The sequence below is a fragment of the Epinephelus moara genome, chromosome 17 (assembly GCF_006386435.1).
Source record: "Epinephelus moara isolate mb chromosome 17, YSFRI_EMoa_1.0, whole genome shotgun sequence".
Classification (NCBI taxonomy): Eukaryota; Metazoa; Chordata; class Actinopteri; order Perciformes; family Serranidae; genus Epinephelus; species Epinephelus moara.
Window position 1 is genome coordinate 29,632,762 of NC_065522.1, and position 16,680 is coordinate 29,649,441.

Here is a 16,680-nt window from a genome sequence, read left to right on the forward strand (position 1 = left end):
CACCTCTCTCCATGGTGATATCCACACTCCGGGTCGGGAAGGCGGTAATGCATTTACAAGCTGGTTGCCAACCGCCAGAAAACGTAGAAGAAGAATGCGAGACTTGTTTTGTTTCCGGTTCTGCGGAAAACTCGTGCAAGTTCATAGTTTTCACCAAAGTCCGTACATTTAATGGAAACACACAGGATTCATATTTCTTTTAATGTGCATTTCCCAATGATTTGAATAACTTTTGGATGGAAACATAGCTACTGTCTGTCAACCTGCATTAAGTGTTCGGCATGTGTCGGCGAAGTGCCTCTCCGATGTCTTCATAACAGTCAAAAGCATCTGACCAAAGTTCCCACTGTGGGTCAAAATAATGTGCTGTGGCCCCGAGGTAACTGTCATTACTGAGAGAATTGCATTTGGCGTGGGGGAGGACGCCTCTCTGCATCGGCTGTGTGCTTGGCCAGCAAGTGGTATTTGAGACTTGACGAACTCTGGTGGTTCACATCCACAGTAGATGCAGATAACGGTGGTGTTGTGGAGAGAACCATCTGGCAGGGCTTTGAAGGTGAACTTGCCGTTCTAGAGACGCCTTTCTATGGGATGTGCTGAGGGTCATGATTACGGAACATATGTGTGTTAATCATGTCTCAAGAAATTAAAGGAATGTGAGTTTGAATGTGAATGTGATCTAGTTCTCATGAGTTTGCTGTGTTTTGAGTCTCCATGACTGTTAATATTAACTGTCTCTCTCTCACAGTGGGATCATGAAGCCGGGTCTGAACGCTATCATGGGAGCAACAGGAAGCGGAAAGTCATCGTGAGTGTCTTTACCTTAGTGTTTCCACTTTGTGCTACCATTTACAAGCGGACCAGATCAAATGCCTTGTGTGAGAAAGCTGCTCTTGATTGGTCAGAATTTCCATGTGGGGAAAAATCCAGGAAGTAAACGTTGAAGAAGAGTACACTTGCAAGATAAATGTGACACTTTCTAATGTCACAATGGAGGGACAACTACGCAGGTTGATTTTAGCGCTGCTCATCGCGGACCAGACCGAGACCACCTCTTCAAGAAGGTCTCGGTCCAGTCGTTTTGGTGCGTACCTGAGTGCGATTGCTGTGTTCACACCTGCCCAAACGAACCACACTGAGGGGGCAAACAAACTTAAGTTCGACTGTCCCAAACCACACAGGGCAGGTGTGAAAACACCCTAAACTGAAGGATGAAGTGTTCCTGAATAAACTCTATAAAAACCCTTTTGAATCAGCTTGAAAAGTCGTCGTCACAAACCTGAAAACAGGCTGTTTTCCTGACTTTTTAGAGACACCTGGTTCATGATGATCTTATAGCCCATGATGCATTGCTGTAGATTAAACTACCCACATTAATGCAGCAGGAATATTAATCTAAAAATACTTTACTTTATATATACTTTAAAGTACTTTGAGAGCTGGCTGTTTCACTTTTACTAAAATCTTTTTCAGGTTTCTGGATGTTTTGGCGGCCAGGAAAGATCCTGCCGGGCTGTCAGGAGAGGTTTTGATCAACGGAGCCCATCAGCCTCCAAACTTCAAGTGTCTGTCTGGATACGTGGTGCAGGTAAGTTAGTGAGACAGACAGGAAGTCATCGACAGGAGAACGGCTTTGATTCAGGGGAGTTTCTGCAGGCAACTATAAGATCAGCTTCTCTGGGCCATAATTAAAATCTACTGTGGAAAGACATCCTGGAAATGAAAGTTCGTTCATCATCTGTCAGGTGTTGATGGTCGTTTCTTGTCTTCAGGATGACGTGGTGATGGGAACGCTGACGGTCAGAGAGAACTTCACCTTCTCTGCAGCGCTGCGGCTCCCGACGAGCATCTCTCAGGAGGAGAAAAAACAAAAAGTCGACAGACTGATCCAGGAGCTGGGACTGGGCCGGGTGGCCGACTCAAGGGTGAGGAGAGAGGGTGGAGGAAGGAAGGAGAGAGGAAGAAAGAAAAGACAGTGATAAAAAATAATGATTGGAAAACACGCCAGTGGGACAGAGGAGGGCTACAAAAAGACAGAGCAACGACAGAGGAGGAGAAAAGACAAAAAGGAAAAAAAGAGCGTCAAAAGAAAGAAACAATAGATTACATCGTCTAGAATGCAAAACAAAACTGCAGCTTCATGGTTTAACTGGTAAAAAATAAACCTCAGTGTCATGTTTTAGGAGATCTGCTGACAGATGTTAAAAAGAGGTTTCTCAATACATTATTTCAAAAGTGAACTGTCAGGAGAACTGTCTCCGAGAAAGAGCTGAGGAAATTAAGAATAAGAAAGAAAGAAAGAAAGAAAGAAAGAAAGAAAGAAAGAAAGAAAGAAAGAAACATCATTTAGGAGGCAAAATGAAACTGTGGTGTTGGAGCAGAAGGACAAAATAACAAAAAGCAAAAAAAAGGGAAAGAAAGAAAGAGATAATTAAATTAAAATGAAACAAAGAAGAAGAAAAGAGGAAGCAAAAGAAAGAAGGAACAAAAGAGGCAGGGTGAGGAGAAAGTGAGGACGACTGAAAGAGTGACAGAAAGTATAATGACAGAGAAGACGACAAATAAGCAAAGACAAAATCAGGAAAAGAAATAAAGACGAATGGAAACTGAACTCCTTCAGGATGAGTTGTGACGATGGTTAGAGGCATGGAGGGTCCTCACAAGTACACGAGTTCACACCTCTGTCTGTGTGTGTGTGTGTGTGTGTTCAGGTGGGCACTCAGCTGATTCGTGGGATCTCCGGCGGCGAGAGGAAGAGGACGAACATCGGCATGGAGCTCATCATCGACCCGCCCGTCCTCTTCCTGGACGAACCGACCACCGGCCTCGACGCAAGCACTGCCAACTCTGTACTGCTGCTGCTCAAGAGGTCAGCACACACACACACATACACACACACACACGCACACACATGCACACAATGGCAACGGCAGGATTAAATTTCATAGAATGCACGTGAACCGCCTGCCCACTTGTAGGGTACCTTGAACACGTAGGTTTCCAGGCATGGACATACGCAGTCTGCCCAGTGAGTGAGCAGGAGATTAACATTAATGTTACCGACACAACGCCACCATCGAACTCTGATTAGCCGACCACGTGCCTTTAAAGCGGATAGATATAGGATTCATACTTCCCGGCCAGTAGGTGTCGCACTCACACTCACCCGCTCTCGCTCCACTCTTCAATTCTACAGGTTGCCAGGTTCGTAAACGACAGACACTAGAGACAGCGAGCCAAGTTAGCTGACATTAGCTATAAGTTAGCTGCGTTAGCTAGCAAACATTAGCTTACCTGTCCAGAAGGAAAGCGGCAACCTCTGCGTGGCTTTTTAGCCCTTTTTCTGTCTTCAGCTGACACCAACGATCAAAAACTGAACCGATGTTGATTCTGGTTTTGCTTTTCCGTTGGTCGGCTAGAATTTGCGACGGATAGCGCTGGGACAACGCCATTCCTCTGCAGCTATCACAATCTGGCAACCCTGAGTTATTTCTCTACTGTAATTGTTTTTTTCAGGAAAATTTAGACTTTAATTCTACACCTTTCTAGGCGTTCTGTGGATGTATTATTTTTGAAAAAATATTTGTTTTGATGAAACAGCTATACATATGACCTTTAAAAGACAAGCCAACAGACCTGACAACAGCAACATCAACATTTACGTTAAAAAAAAAAGAATACAGCATCAATTTGTCACACGAAAGATCCTGGACATGTAGCTAGCTGCTAGCCTCTGTCATTGTAACGTTAATGCTAGTAGCAGCGACGTTAGCAGACCCCGTGCTCGTACAGGTGCTCTCTGCATATTCTTCTCTGCTGAGGTTTGTTCACTTTATTTCAAAAGCCTGAAAAATGCTAAGTTGTTTCCGTTAGCTCATTTCCAACTACTGTTGCTTGCTAACGCACAAAATAAGTAACGCAGTATTGCTAGCATCCCAACTGAGCGCCTGAAATGTTTATCACTGACCTCTGGCCCGTGACACGTGCACCAATCAGCAGCATCCAAATGTATCTGCGTCATAGTGAGTGGACACTGCCAAAAAATGCAACTCAGGCACATGGAAAAAAATTGTAGGCACAGCGCGTACAGGAGGACCGGCCAAAATGTCCTCACTTTGCAAAAATGTCCTCGCTCTGTTGTTAAAATCCGATCTTTGGTCCTCACTATGTAGCATGTACAAGTATACAAACACACACAAACGTTTCTGTCCTCAGACCTTTGCTTTCAGTTAAATCCACACGTCTATGATTGATGAAACTTTAAACACGTTTTTCCTCCTCGTTTCCTCAGGATGGCAAACAGCGGTCGCACCATCATCCTGTCCATCCACCAGCCTCGATATTCCATCTACCGCCTGTTCGACCGGCTCACCCTGCTGGTCAACGGCAAACAGGTCGCCAACGTCTGCTAACTGAAATACGTTTAATCAGACTTACAGTGTTTCCATCTGTGGATGCTTCATGTTTGACTCTTCCTCTTTTCTGTTTTTCTCTTTTTCTTGCTCTCACTACCTTTTGTTTTTTCTTTCTTTCTTTTTTCGCTCCCTTTATTTTTTTGCAACTTTTACTTTCTTTATTCTTTTTGTCCCTCTCTTTTCTGTTGCTTTTGCTTTACTGTCGAGCGTCCTCACCTGTTCGTCTCAAAATCAATTATTGTAAAATTGACTTTATTAATATAGAAACTGACCCAGACTCTCGTGTTCACTGTAATCAAACTGATCAGGTTTACCACGGCCCGGCACAGAGCGCTCTAGAGTATTTCTCAGACATCGGTAAGAGCATGAAATCAATCCAATACAACACGACCTGATGCAGAAGTGATGTAATTGTATGTAAGTGGGTTTGGAACTTCATTTCCCAGGATACACCTGTGAGCCCCACAACAACCCTGCTGACTTCTTCCTGGACATCATTAACGGAGACTCAACCGCCGTCGCTCTCAGCAGCATGGACAATGAAGGTGTGTGTGTGTGTGTGTGTTCAGGTTTGGATCAGAGTTTAAAAGCTAAGTGGAATCGAGAGGCATGAAACTTTATCTTATGCAGTGCCCCTGTTGATTTTAGCACCTCCCTTCTGGGTGGCACCCTAGGGGGTCACCTATAGCCCCGTTTCCACCAAACACTTTCGGTATGGTACCTTTGGAACCAACAGTAACCCTTCAGACATGGTACCTGGACCCTAGTGTTCCCACCGCAAACAGTCCTCTTAAACGTGGGCAGGGTTGTTGTCACTCACTGCTCCGTCCAGCACTCGCTGTATTTCCTCATCAGAATAGACACAGATGGAAGTCTGCACCTGGTTTATCGTCCACAGAACGAGGCTGCACGCCGACATTTTCAGAACAAAACAGAACAGGCTGCAGTGAGAGTCTCTCTCCATGGAATATTTAAAAATAGCAGCTTTGAGCATTTAGTCCTTCTCAGGCAAGCTCAGGGGTTTAGTGTCGCTGCAGCCCACAGGAACAATGCTCTACAATGCTTTTTTTTTTTTCCTCCGAGAGATTATTGGGTTACATGCAATCCCTGTCGAAATAAATATATATAAATGCTTGAAGATCCACTCATTACTAAAAGTGTAATGCCAGGTTCACACTACATGATGTTTTTGTCTGTTCTGACAGTCACTATGTCACATTAGGCGACCATGAAGTCGTAAAATCATGCCGTGACTTCACCGACGGACATGACCGACAGGATTCTGAGTGCCCCTTTCTTCCCTCCAGATCCAGATCCAGAGCCAGACTCAGACACGGTGTCGATGTCCAGACGGGGGATCGAGGACAAACTCGTAGAGGAATACAGAAACTGTCACAACTACAAACAGACCAAAGCAGAGCTGGGTACGTACAAAAAGGTCAAGGTCAATACTTCACACAGAAACTCAGGTTTTATATGAATACAGCACATCTAAACCACTGTCGCCTTGTGTCTCTCTCAGAAAGGATCATTCAGGGTAGGCAGATCATCACCACTGCTCCCTCCAGAACCATCACCTATAACACCAGCTTCCTGACCCAGTTCAGATGGGTTCTCAAGAGAACGTTCCGCAACCTCATGCTCAACCCTCAGACCTCCATCGCTCAGGTAGGAACATCAAGCAGGCGTCAGTTTCCATCTTAAAAAGTCTGTAAAGTGGAAATTTAAGGAATCAAACTGACATTTCAGGGAGTATTTTTCGACACATAAATGAATGTTACTGAATCCATAAAATTCAAAGTGAAGTCTAAAATGATGTCCTGACTGTCATAAACTGAGACATTAACATGAAAATGTTGAAAAATGAAATGATGTGGGGAGCTCACTCTGTCGCTGTTGTACACTTTGAGTGTAGTTGGAGCAGCATCTGGTGGCCGTAAGACGAACTGCAGCTTCACATACTTAACAGTTTAACATTTTGTAAAATGCTCATGTCCGTCTGTGAAATATAAAGCTCATCTGGAGACAAAAACAAGGTCCCCACAATGTGAGATCACTTCATCTCACTGTATTAACACACAGTTGTTGATACAGACACATTATGAGGACTCACCTCCCATCTGGGGACAATAAATCAGGTCCCCACAAGGATAACATTTTATGTTTGTGGTTAAAGGAATGGTTAATTTGGGTAAATACGCATCTTCACTTTTACTTCTGAGAGTGATGACCTGTCTGCACATACACAGATATTTTTGTAAATTAATATTTTCCCCCTCGTTTTAAAAAATAATTCTGTCCATGACGTTTGTTTTAAAAATATCTCTGGGGTTATTTTTGCTTCATTGTGTGGACAAACAATCAACGGTGAGTGTCAACTTGAGATCTCATCACCGTTGATTACCCTTCGAAGTAAAGGTGGATTTATATTACACACATTAAACACACATTAAACATGGCTTAGTAGGAACAATTTCAAACACAAGTACACAAATCAGCTTCACTATAACTCACAGCATTCACAGACAAACACTTGTCTTTATCTGGACACATTTTCCCCGTGAAGACAATAAAGCCTCCACAAAAATAGCATTTTAAGTCTTGTGTGTGATTTATCCTGGCTTCAATAGCATTTTAAGTCTTGTGTGTGATTTATCCTGGCTTCATATGAGCAGAGGAAACCTCTGCTAGTCGCTAGGCTAATTTATACAATGTAAAATGCCATAGGCTTGTGCTAAAAATATTAGCATGTTGTATTTGTTTGGAAAACATGTTTAGTATAAGACAGTTGTTTTGTCGGTGAATGTTGTGAACCGTAATGGAGCTGAATTTTGTAATGTTACCTTTGTTACATGTTGCTGTTGTCCTTGGCTTCATATGAGTAGAGGAAATCTCCGCTAGCTGCTAGGCTAATTTATACAATGTAAAATGCCATACAACTCTTTTTGCATGTGGACGAGAGGCCAAAACGCAGGGAAAATATTTACAAAAATATCTGTATACATGTAGACAGAGCCTGAGAATCTCATGTCTTTATGGTGGAATCAGGATGCGTTTAGCTTAGCTTAGCATAAAGACTGGAAACAGGGGGAAACAGCTAGCCTGGCTCTGTCTAAAGGGAACAAAATCTGCCCACCAACACATCTTAAGCTCACCAATTAACACGTTACATTTTTAAATCTGTCAGTCAGTCATTGTTTTATGAGGTAGATCAAATTTCTTTTCTTACACTCCACCAGAATAGAATTGGCATGCCTCCCAAAATGTTGAAACGTTCCTCTAAAATTCAACACTCAGTTGTCGTGGTTTGTTTATGGTATGTTTACCACGCTTATACTAAGTTTTTTTTTTTCTGTGCAGGTAGCAGTGACCTTGTTCCTCGCTCTGGTCGTAGGAGCCATTTTCTTTGACGTCAAGGAGGATCCAAGTGGAATACAGAACAGGTATTTTGTAATGTTTTATTCTATTCTGGTTTGATTAATTCCATACAATTCAATATTTGGTGCCACTGCCTTCATCAGCTTGTAAATTTAGTTTTCCTTTTTAAAAGTTAGCAGCAGCCATTGTAGTCGTTGTTTCATTAGTGGAAACGAGCAGTAGGATTGTTGTGGCAGTAAAATCATACATGCAGTTAAACTATGAGCAGAAGCAGCACCACGATCAGCATCAAGGTTAGTACATAGTAAGTTTTTACATACAAAAAAAATAGGTTGGTATTTTGGTGCAAAACCAAAAAAAGCACCGCAAAGGTGAAGAATTGGAAATATACAAATATTATTTTTTATTTATTTGACAGGGGTAATACATATGGGCACTGATGCATTTAAATTAAATTAATTAATTAATATTGAATAAAATAAAACAAAAGAGAAATTTGAAATAAAGATTTTTTAAATGGAAAAGATCAGTACAGTGTTTTAAAACGAAGAGGATGGTGTGCGCAAGTTTTCACTTTTATACTATGCATATTGTGCTGGGTTTAACTGCTCATTTATCGGTCTGTGTATTGAGGAGTTTGTGGTTGTGTTTCTAGGTTCGGTGCTCTCTTCTTCATCACTGTGAATCAGTGTTTCAGCTCGCTGTCGTCTGCTGAACTCTTCATCTCAGAGAGGAAACTCTTCATGTGGGTTTAACACAATAGTACACACATACTTACGAGGACATTATATTGATTTCCATGAATCCCCCCTAAAACTTTAATCTTTAAGGTGTTTAAAGAGGCAACAGATAGGATAAGTTTTTTTTTTTAGTTTGGCATTAAACACACATTAAACATGGCTTAATAGAAACAATTTCAAACACAAGTACACAAATCAGCTTCACTATAACTCACAGACAAACACTTGTCTTTATCGGGACACATTTTCCCCACAAATACAACATGCAGGGAAATGGTTTCAGCTTACAAAAATATACAGGAGGTCTGCGTCACCGCAATGTGTAGCTACATTTCTGGAGAGGTGCACATCAGGCTGTGGCGTAGGGTACGGTGTCAATACAATGCAGAAAGATAAATCCTGCTTAAGAGTAAAAGGGATCGACAGCACTGTCTTTCTTTGTTGTTGTTGTTGTTGTTGTTGTTGCGGGGATGAGGTTAGCTTATCTTAGCATTAAGACTGGAAACGGGGGTAAACAGCTAGCCTGGCTCAGTCCAAAATTTTCTTCACTTGATGAATTCACACAGTTTATCTAATTTGTTGAACTGGTGTATAAATAGAAATATTAAAGCACAATTTGAGGTTTTCAGGGAGTTACCTGCTAGTTTCACTGTGTTTTTAGTGTTTATGCTAAGCTAAGCTAATGCCCTGACTCTGTACACAAAAATGAGACCGATATCTCATCTTACTGTCTGAAAAAAGTTAAGATGCATACTTCCAAAAATGTATGGCTCCTTCAAATTAAAAATAAATGTTACCCTTGTGGGGACCTGAATTTTGTCCCCATATGGTACACAAGTTCCCACGAGTGCACACACGCACTCATATTTAACATTTTTGTGTGTCTGTGTCTATTTGTTTTCCAGTGTCGTCGAATGAATGAATGAATAATCCAAAAGCTAATACTACTTGATGAGGTTTATTGATAAAATTTTGACGTATTTTTCTCCCATCAGTCACGAGTATATCAGCGGCTACTACAGGGTGTCTGTGTACTTCCTGTGTAAGATCCTGTCTGACATCATCACGCTGAGGACCATCCCCGCCATAGTCTTCAGCTGCGTGGCGTACTTCATGATTGGTGAGTAGGAGGACACACTGTGCTCTGAGATTTGATTACACTATATTAATAACAGGAACTTTAAACATGAAAATTATAATCAATTTACTCATTAATTACATTTTATATAATTGTAAATTGTAACCTATTGGTCAGATAAAATAAACTGTTTGACCCTTCAGCTCTTGAAGCTTGTAACGGGCATTTTTCACTATATTTATACCTTTTTAATAGATTAAACAACTAACTGATATATCCCAAAAAAAATATTCAACAGATAAATTGAAAATTTAAGTGATAGTTGCAGCTCTAAATGTATTTTCATATACTAATTTATACACTATGCTATGTTCTGAGCTTTGTTTACACTAAATTTAAGACCAAAAATTAATCGTCAAAAATTTAAGTAATCAAGTGATCGTTTCAGTAATTTAACAAGAACATTTTTTGGTTCCATGTTCCATCTTTTATTTTAGAGCTTTAGACTGTAGGTTGAACAAATGAAACTATTTTAGGAATGGGAATTTTTCCAATTTTTGTACATACACTTTATAGATAAAATGATTGACACACCCCCCAATTATATTTTCGACTTTTTATTAGTGTTCCAAAATCAGTTTTTTGTTTGTTTTGTTTTTTTCAAATTCTCCTGGGATTTTTAAAGTTTTGGTTTATTTTTTCTTCAATTGAAAAATCGTAGTTTAATTTCTTGTGACAGCTTTAGAGTATTTACAAAGTGCTGCTTTGGCTTAAAATTCTGGTAGGAGCGAAGCGCAAACAATTCAGGCCGTCCACAGTACATCGAAGTTGGAAATAATTATTTTTATGAAAAAAATAAATCCATAAAATTGAGTTAGTAATAAAAACCCTACATTTTCTTTTATTAAAACGTGATCACAAAAGTAACTTTCTATGTTTTGGTGTGCACCAGTTTCAAATTGTTATTGTTCTTATGCTCTGGATTTAATTTAATATATATATAATATTTTTTTATATATATTGCTGAGAAATTATTTGTTTTTACAAATTATTTGACAACATTAGGTTTGGTTAGGTTATATCCTTGGTCCTGTGATTGTTTCCTCGCACAGGTCTGAAGCCGACAGTTGAAGCGTTCTTCTTGTTCATGTTCACCGTGGCTCTGGTCGCCTACACCGCCACCGCCATGGCTCTGGCCATCTCTGCTGACCAGACTGTGGTGGCCATCGCCAACATCTTCATGACCATCACCTGTGTCTTCATGATGGTGACACTCACACACATCAAAACACAGCAGCAAAAAGCACTTTAACATGCAATTCATCAATCAATCGCAAAGCTGGACAATCGTACCATTCTCACAACACGTACGGTTTATCATCGAAATTCATTTCTAGCTTCTCGTTTATAGCCAGCGATCAATTTTGTAGCTGAAATGACAACTGCCGCTGGCTAGCTAATTAGCTACTGTAGCTAGCTAAATAATGCTAACTGTAAGGTGGTAAAGAAAGAAAAAAACACCTTTAACTCCACAAAAGTGGCATCGATTCAAAGCAGAAGTATAAATTCCACCTAAGCCTGACATGCTAACATCTGCAGCGTACATAAGAGATGCAACTCTAAGAATACATGTTTACACATATAGCACTTTAAAAAACAAACACTGTTACTGAGTGTTTCCGAGGCAAAGACCAAGATAAACAATCAAAGATAGAAATGGAAAGGGAGTGTAATTTTCTATAAAGATATCAATCCTTTTTATCCGTTTCATACTTATGTGGCATTATTAATGTTTACTATTAAATCTTGTTCTATTTCTACGTGAGGAAAGTTGTAGTTTGGAATAAAGAGCAAAAGTGAAGGCAGATTTCACTTTAAAAATCAGAATAATTATGACCTCTGTTTTAATCTCGCAACCATAACACATGTGAACACTTACCTGTAAACCTGTTTTTCTGCAGATCTTTGCAGGTTTACTCGTGAATCTTCCCTCCATCGTCAACTGGCTCGCTTGGTTGAAGTACTTCAGTATACCACGATACGGCCTCGGTGTATGTACACACTCTCTGTCTCACACACACATACACACACACCTTTATGTCCTGTAGCTGTTGCTTATGATGTTCCTGTGTTTCCCTTCTTCTGTGGTGTTATAAATCCAGGGATGTGTGTGATTAGTTGACAAGTCGATTTAACGTTACCGCCAACGCTAGTTGGCACCAGGAATACTAATCAAATAAACTTTTCATTAAAGTTGTTATTATACACAACTATGTGAAAATGTCATAATAATCAGGCACATTTCCTAAAGGTATGTTGTTTGATAACTTTTATTTAGTGTTTTGTAGGGTACTCTGTAATGTTTGTAATGCACAGTGCAAAGCGCCTTCCATGTTTTTTCATTTTCCGCTCACAGAACACAAGGCAGGACTTGACAAACCATTTTCTGCACAAACACTGCACGAATCTTTGGATCTCTGTAAATTTTAAAAAGATAATCTGAGAGTATGATGGTGTTAATAAAGATCTCTGTCTCTCTCCAGGCTCTGCAGATTAATGAGTTTAAAGGACTGAAGTTCTGTCACGTGTCGAATAACACACCTGAGCGCGCGTAAGTACCAATATTTATGCCTCATTGTAAAGTGATGTCATTGATGTACGAGACATAAAGGTTCTGTATGCAACCTTCAGAAAATCCTTGTTTTTAGTGACGCCTCTCTCTGAGCATCCTCTGGTGCTTGTACCCGATAGGTGTGAGCGAGCACCTGAGCATTGGCCAAAACAAGAGATTGAACATGATTGACCGACATCACGTTGATAAAATACTGGAAAATAAATTTCAATAATGGTACGATCAATGTTCCTATGTAGACCATTGGCAACGTGATACGAAGTTGCTTCACATTTGGAAATTACTTCATCATCTTACAGCACAGCACTCTAGGGATGATGTTTTCCTGCGGGCCGACGTTAGCGACGCCCTGCATGATACTCGGTGAACATAATCTAGGGACCAATATCTAAAGTTCCCTCTTGGCAAACATTGGAAAACTTACTAAAACTGAGCTTCTATAAGGCAATGAATATTGCGGAGGGCGTGGCTCATCACATAATGGTGTATAACATCTCAAGGGTTTCACCCATCACCACGCAACTTTGTAGGCATATGACCACACATAATCTGAGGGGACCCCTCCATTATTGACCCCATCAAACAAAATGTGGGCGCTAGAGAGCTCATTTCTTATCTAGGCCTAACCGCTATTTTTACTAAACTTGGGAGATATGTAGAACAGGACGCCTCAAGGTGACTGGAGAAATTTAACTCTAATTGGCAACTGGGTGGCGCTATAATAACAGAAAAATGCGACCGATCGCTGTGGCTCCCCCTGTGGCAGAATGTTTGTTTTTTTCCCCCTAATTTTTGGTATGACTAAGTCATGGTATGGTATGCTTTACTCAATGGGTATGGACCAATTTAATTAATTTGTGAATTAATTTTCTCAGTTAAACGTTAACGTCACATAATGTGTTTGTCACTCAATGATGATGTCATGTTTCCAGGTGTACTGGGGAGGAGTTTCTGGAGGAGCAGGGTGTAGATTTCTCCACCTGGGGCTTCTGGCAGAACCACATGGCTCTGGGCATCATGACCATCAGCTTCCTCACCATCGCTTACCTCAAACTGCGCTTCATCAAGAAGTTCACCTAGACCATCATCACCATCATCATCATCATCACCGTTGTAGTTTAATACAAGAAGGAAGTGCAGCTCAAGACTGTGTTCGCACATCTCACATTTTTTTGCAGATGGTTTCTATTTTTTTTGTGTGTTTCATCTGCAGTTGATTCATATGATAAAACATGACACAGTAATCCTCCAGATCAATACTGATGATTCGTTTGTCATTTGTTGTTTATGGAGCTGTTATGGCAGAGATTAATTGATTATTTATTTACTCCTTACTAACCCCAGAGCCCTTCAGTGTAGTAACTACTAATAAACTGTATCATGATTTTTGCACTTTAAAGTTCAGAGCCAAAAAAGTAAAAAAAATGTTCACACAAATACAAGAATTTTATATTTATGAATTTGTAAAAAATAAAATAGTGAATTTGCATTCTGAATCTCTTTTTTATTCTTTTTTAAATTTCAGCCAGTTTTATAAATTACTTTTGACTTTATTCTTGGAAACCACTGAGTGCTTTAGTTCAGGACACAAATATTATGCAAATTTTTTTCCTGGAATAAGGTAAGTTCTTATGAGCTTTCGCACTACAAATAAAGGTATCAACCAATCATGCCGTGTCACAACATCAGGACAATGGCAGACCCTCTGACACTGTCACGAATTTGCATTGCTGCCAGTATGAATAGTTTTGCTATGAAGTGTAATTTATTCTTCACACCGGTGTGGAACGGTCTGAAGAGTCTACAGCTGTACTTGAAGCTAAATGCTAACGTCAGAATGCTATCATGCTCATGTTTAGCAGGGTGCTTTCACTGTGTTTGCTAATCAGCACTTAACTTAAAGTACAACTGATATATAAGGCTCGGCGCTAAAACGATCTCGAAACTGGGTCGCAATAAAATGTATGTCGATGGCGATGATAAACTATCATCATTTTTACTCAATATCGTCAGACCACCAATGTTTTCCATCACCTGAAAAGGTGGCATTCCAGCGACTACACTGAGCATGAAAATCCGGGCCAAAACTGCAGTAAGTCCTACAGCAAGTGTTGCTCAATGGCCGAGCACTTCTGCTGTTGTGGAAAACAGCAATCAATTGTGTCCGTTTTTGCCACCATAACACCGTATGAGAAGCGATCGGAAAGGTACAGCGATATAACAGATGCAATGTCATACAGTATTTTTTCCCATATTGCCCAGCCCTCACTGAGGCTGGTGGGAAAGTCACTCCCGAGGGTAACATGACTGTCTGAACCAAATTTCATGGTGCCATCCAATAGTTGAAATATTTCACTGTAAACTATGACACTTCACCTTATGGTGGCGCTACAGGAAAAGTCAAGGATCCCCAAAGTCTTCAGAAATCTTTGAAGAAATGAGAATACCTGCACCAAAATTCATGCCAATCCATCCAATAGCTTTTGAGATATTTCAGTCTGGACCAAAGAGATGGACCGAATGACGTTTCCATCTGAAGAGTTTAAAAACACAAAGTGCCTTTTGTTTAGATATGACAAGATAATAGGAGAGGCTCATGAACACACGCACAAGATTAGAGCGTTACAGCTGACTACAGTAGGTGTGTATGTAAGCAGACACTTCCATAGCAACCGTGGATATATAAGCAGTCACAGCATGTGTGTGTGTGTGTGTGTGTGTGTGTGTGTGTGTGTGTGTGTGTGTGTGTGTGATGAAATCTCTAGTTCCAGTTGTGTAACATCAGTAATGGCTGGAGGGATACAGGTAACACACCTGGGTTGTGGTGTCAGTGTTAGGAGAAATCTTGGTGTGGGTAGTGAATGAGTCAATGTCTCCATAAACTGTTGAATGTGCCTTTGAGCAAGGCACCGATGAAATAAAAGCAAAAGTAACAGACAAAATCAAATGGTCATTTTAAGAGCTGAAGAAAAGATGAATATGCAGACTACTGAGGGGAAAGATGAGAAACCTTTGAGTTTATGGCTGTGAGATGTTTATATTTTGCTTTTCATTAATGGGGCTGGGGTTAAAATGTCACATATATTCAGTGAAAGAAGAAGAAAAGGTATTCAGAGCCTTAACTAAAGTAAAAGTGGTTGTACCACACTATGAAAAGGGTTCACAAGTAACAGTCCTGCATTCATAATCTTACTTTAGTAAACATACTGTAAATATTATCAGCAAAATGTACTTCAAGTATCAAAAGTAAAAGTACCAACGAAGAATTAGACAGTTTGCTACACTAGAAATAGAAAAAGTTTAATTTAAAAAAGTACTTGAAACAAATTCATTAAAAGTCGGTTGGAATAATCGATCAGTACTGCCAGACTTTGTCACTGTTTTGTGTGATTTTAGGGTGCTTTCACACCTGCCCTGTTTGGTTCAATCGAACTCAAGTTCCTTTCCCCCAAAGTGCAGTTCGTCCGTGAACACAGCAATCGCACTCGGGTGTGCACCAAAACAACCAGACCGAGACCTTCTTGAAGAGGTGGTCTCTGACCGGTTACAAATGATGGAGTTCGAGCCGTGCCTCGTTTTCAAACTGTATGCTTTGACTAAAATGAACAATGACAGCAATATAGTCCACGATGAGCAGCGCTAAAATCAACCTGCGTAGTTGTCCCTCCATTGTGACATTAGAAAGTGTCACATTTATCTTGCAAGTGTACTCTTCTTCAACGTTTGCTTTACTTCCTGGATTTTTCCCACATGGAAATTCTGACCAATCAAGAGCAGCTTTCTCACACAAGGCATTTGATCTGGTCCTCTTGTAAATGCTGCCGTGAGAACACGAACCAACTCTAGGCAATTATACAACTTTGGAACAAAATTAGTCCCTGATTCGGACATTATACAACTTTGGAACAAAATTAGTCCCTGATTCGGACCAAAGCAAGACAACTCTTGGACTAAAAGCAGCCTTAGACAGCGTGCCGGCATCATGGAGGCAAAAGAGGCATGACGCGCAAGACATGTCAGCCTCTAGTGTGACATATAACGTATGCATCAACAACGCTTTATAAACAATAACAATGGAATAACAATCACTTAACATTTCTCTATATGGTGGCTGATCTTGTCCTCTACTCAGAGGGTTCAAGGACCTCATTGTCTCCCCAATTTGCAGAACCTTTCGGCCACTGCTCTCCTGCTTTGAGTTAGCTGCTAACTGCTTCTTGCTGTTTTTTAAGTCTCCCGACAGAGGGTGGCACACACACAACAAGTCATCAAAACGCCTCGCCCATCCTGTCCGTGGTCCCGTCCTGCAGGCTGTCCCTTTTACACTGACATTGAACATGTGCTGTTATTGTCTCGGCTGCCAGCTTAAACGTGAGAAAGCTCTGTCCTCCTATTCCATGACTGTATCTTTTATAAAAACCAGCGAGGGGGATAACG

At 40.6% G+C, this 16,680-nt stretch overlaps 1 protein-coding gene across 2 annotated transcripts in view; it reads left to right on the forward strand.

Annotated features, from left to right (window-relative positions):
* The window catches only part of LOC126404630 (broad substrate specificity ATP-binding cassette transporter ABCG2-like), a 22,400-nt gene extending 8,668 nt beyond the window's left edge, over positions 1 to 13,732 (forward strand). For both annotated transcript variants that reach the window (XM_050068003.1, XM_050068002.1), the window contains exons 4-19: positions 749 to 808; positions 1,474 to 1,588; positions 1,773 to 1,925; positions 2,712 to 2,869; positions 4,292 to 4,394; positions 4,724 to 4,772; positions 4,862 to 4,960; positions 5,723 to 5,839; positions 5,938 to 6,083; positions 7,776 to 7,858; positions 8,449 to 8,538; positions 9,529 to 9,653; positions 10,724 to 10,878; positions 11,573 to 11,662; positions 12,155 to 12,222; positions 13,176 to 13,732. In XM_050068003.1, the coding sequence (XP_049923960.1) occupies positions 749 to 808; positions 1,474 to 1,588; positions 1,773 to 1,925; positions 2,712 to 2,869; positions 4,292 to 4,394; positions 4,724 to 4,772; positions 4,862 to 4,960; positions 5,723 to 5,839; positions 5,938 to 6,083; positions 7,776 to 7,858; positions 8,449 to 8,538; positions 9,529 to 9,653; positions 10,724 to 10,878; positions 11,573 to 11,662; positions 12,155 to 12,222; positions 13,176 to 13,323 (1,759 nt within the window). In that variant the 3' untranslated portion in view covers positions 13,324 to 13,732. The remainder of the gene's footprint in view (positions 1 to 748; positions 809 to 1,473; positions 1,589 to 1,772; positions 1,926 to 2,711; positions 2,870 to 4,291; positions 4,395 to 4,723; positions 4,773 to 4,861; positions 4,961 to 5,722; positions 5,840 to 5,937; positions 6,084 to 7,775; positions 7,859 to 8,448; positions 8,539 to 9,528; positions 9,654 to 10,723; positions 10,879 to 11,572; positions 11,663 to 12,154; positions 12,223 to 13,175) is intronic.
* The last annotated feature ends 2,948 nt before the right edge of the window (positions 13,733 to 16,680 follow it).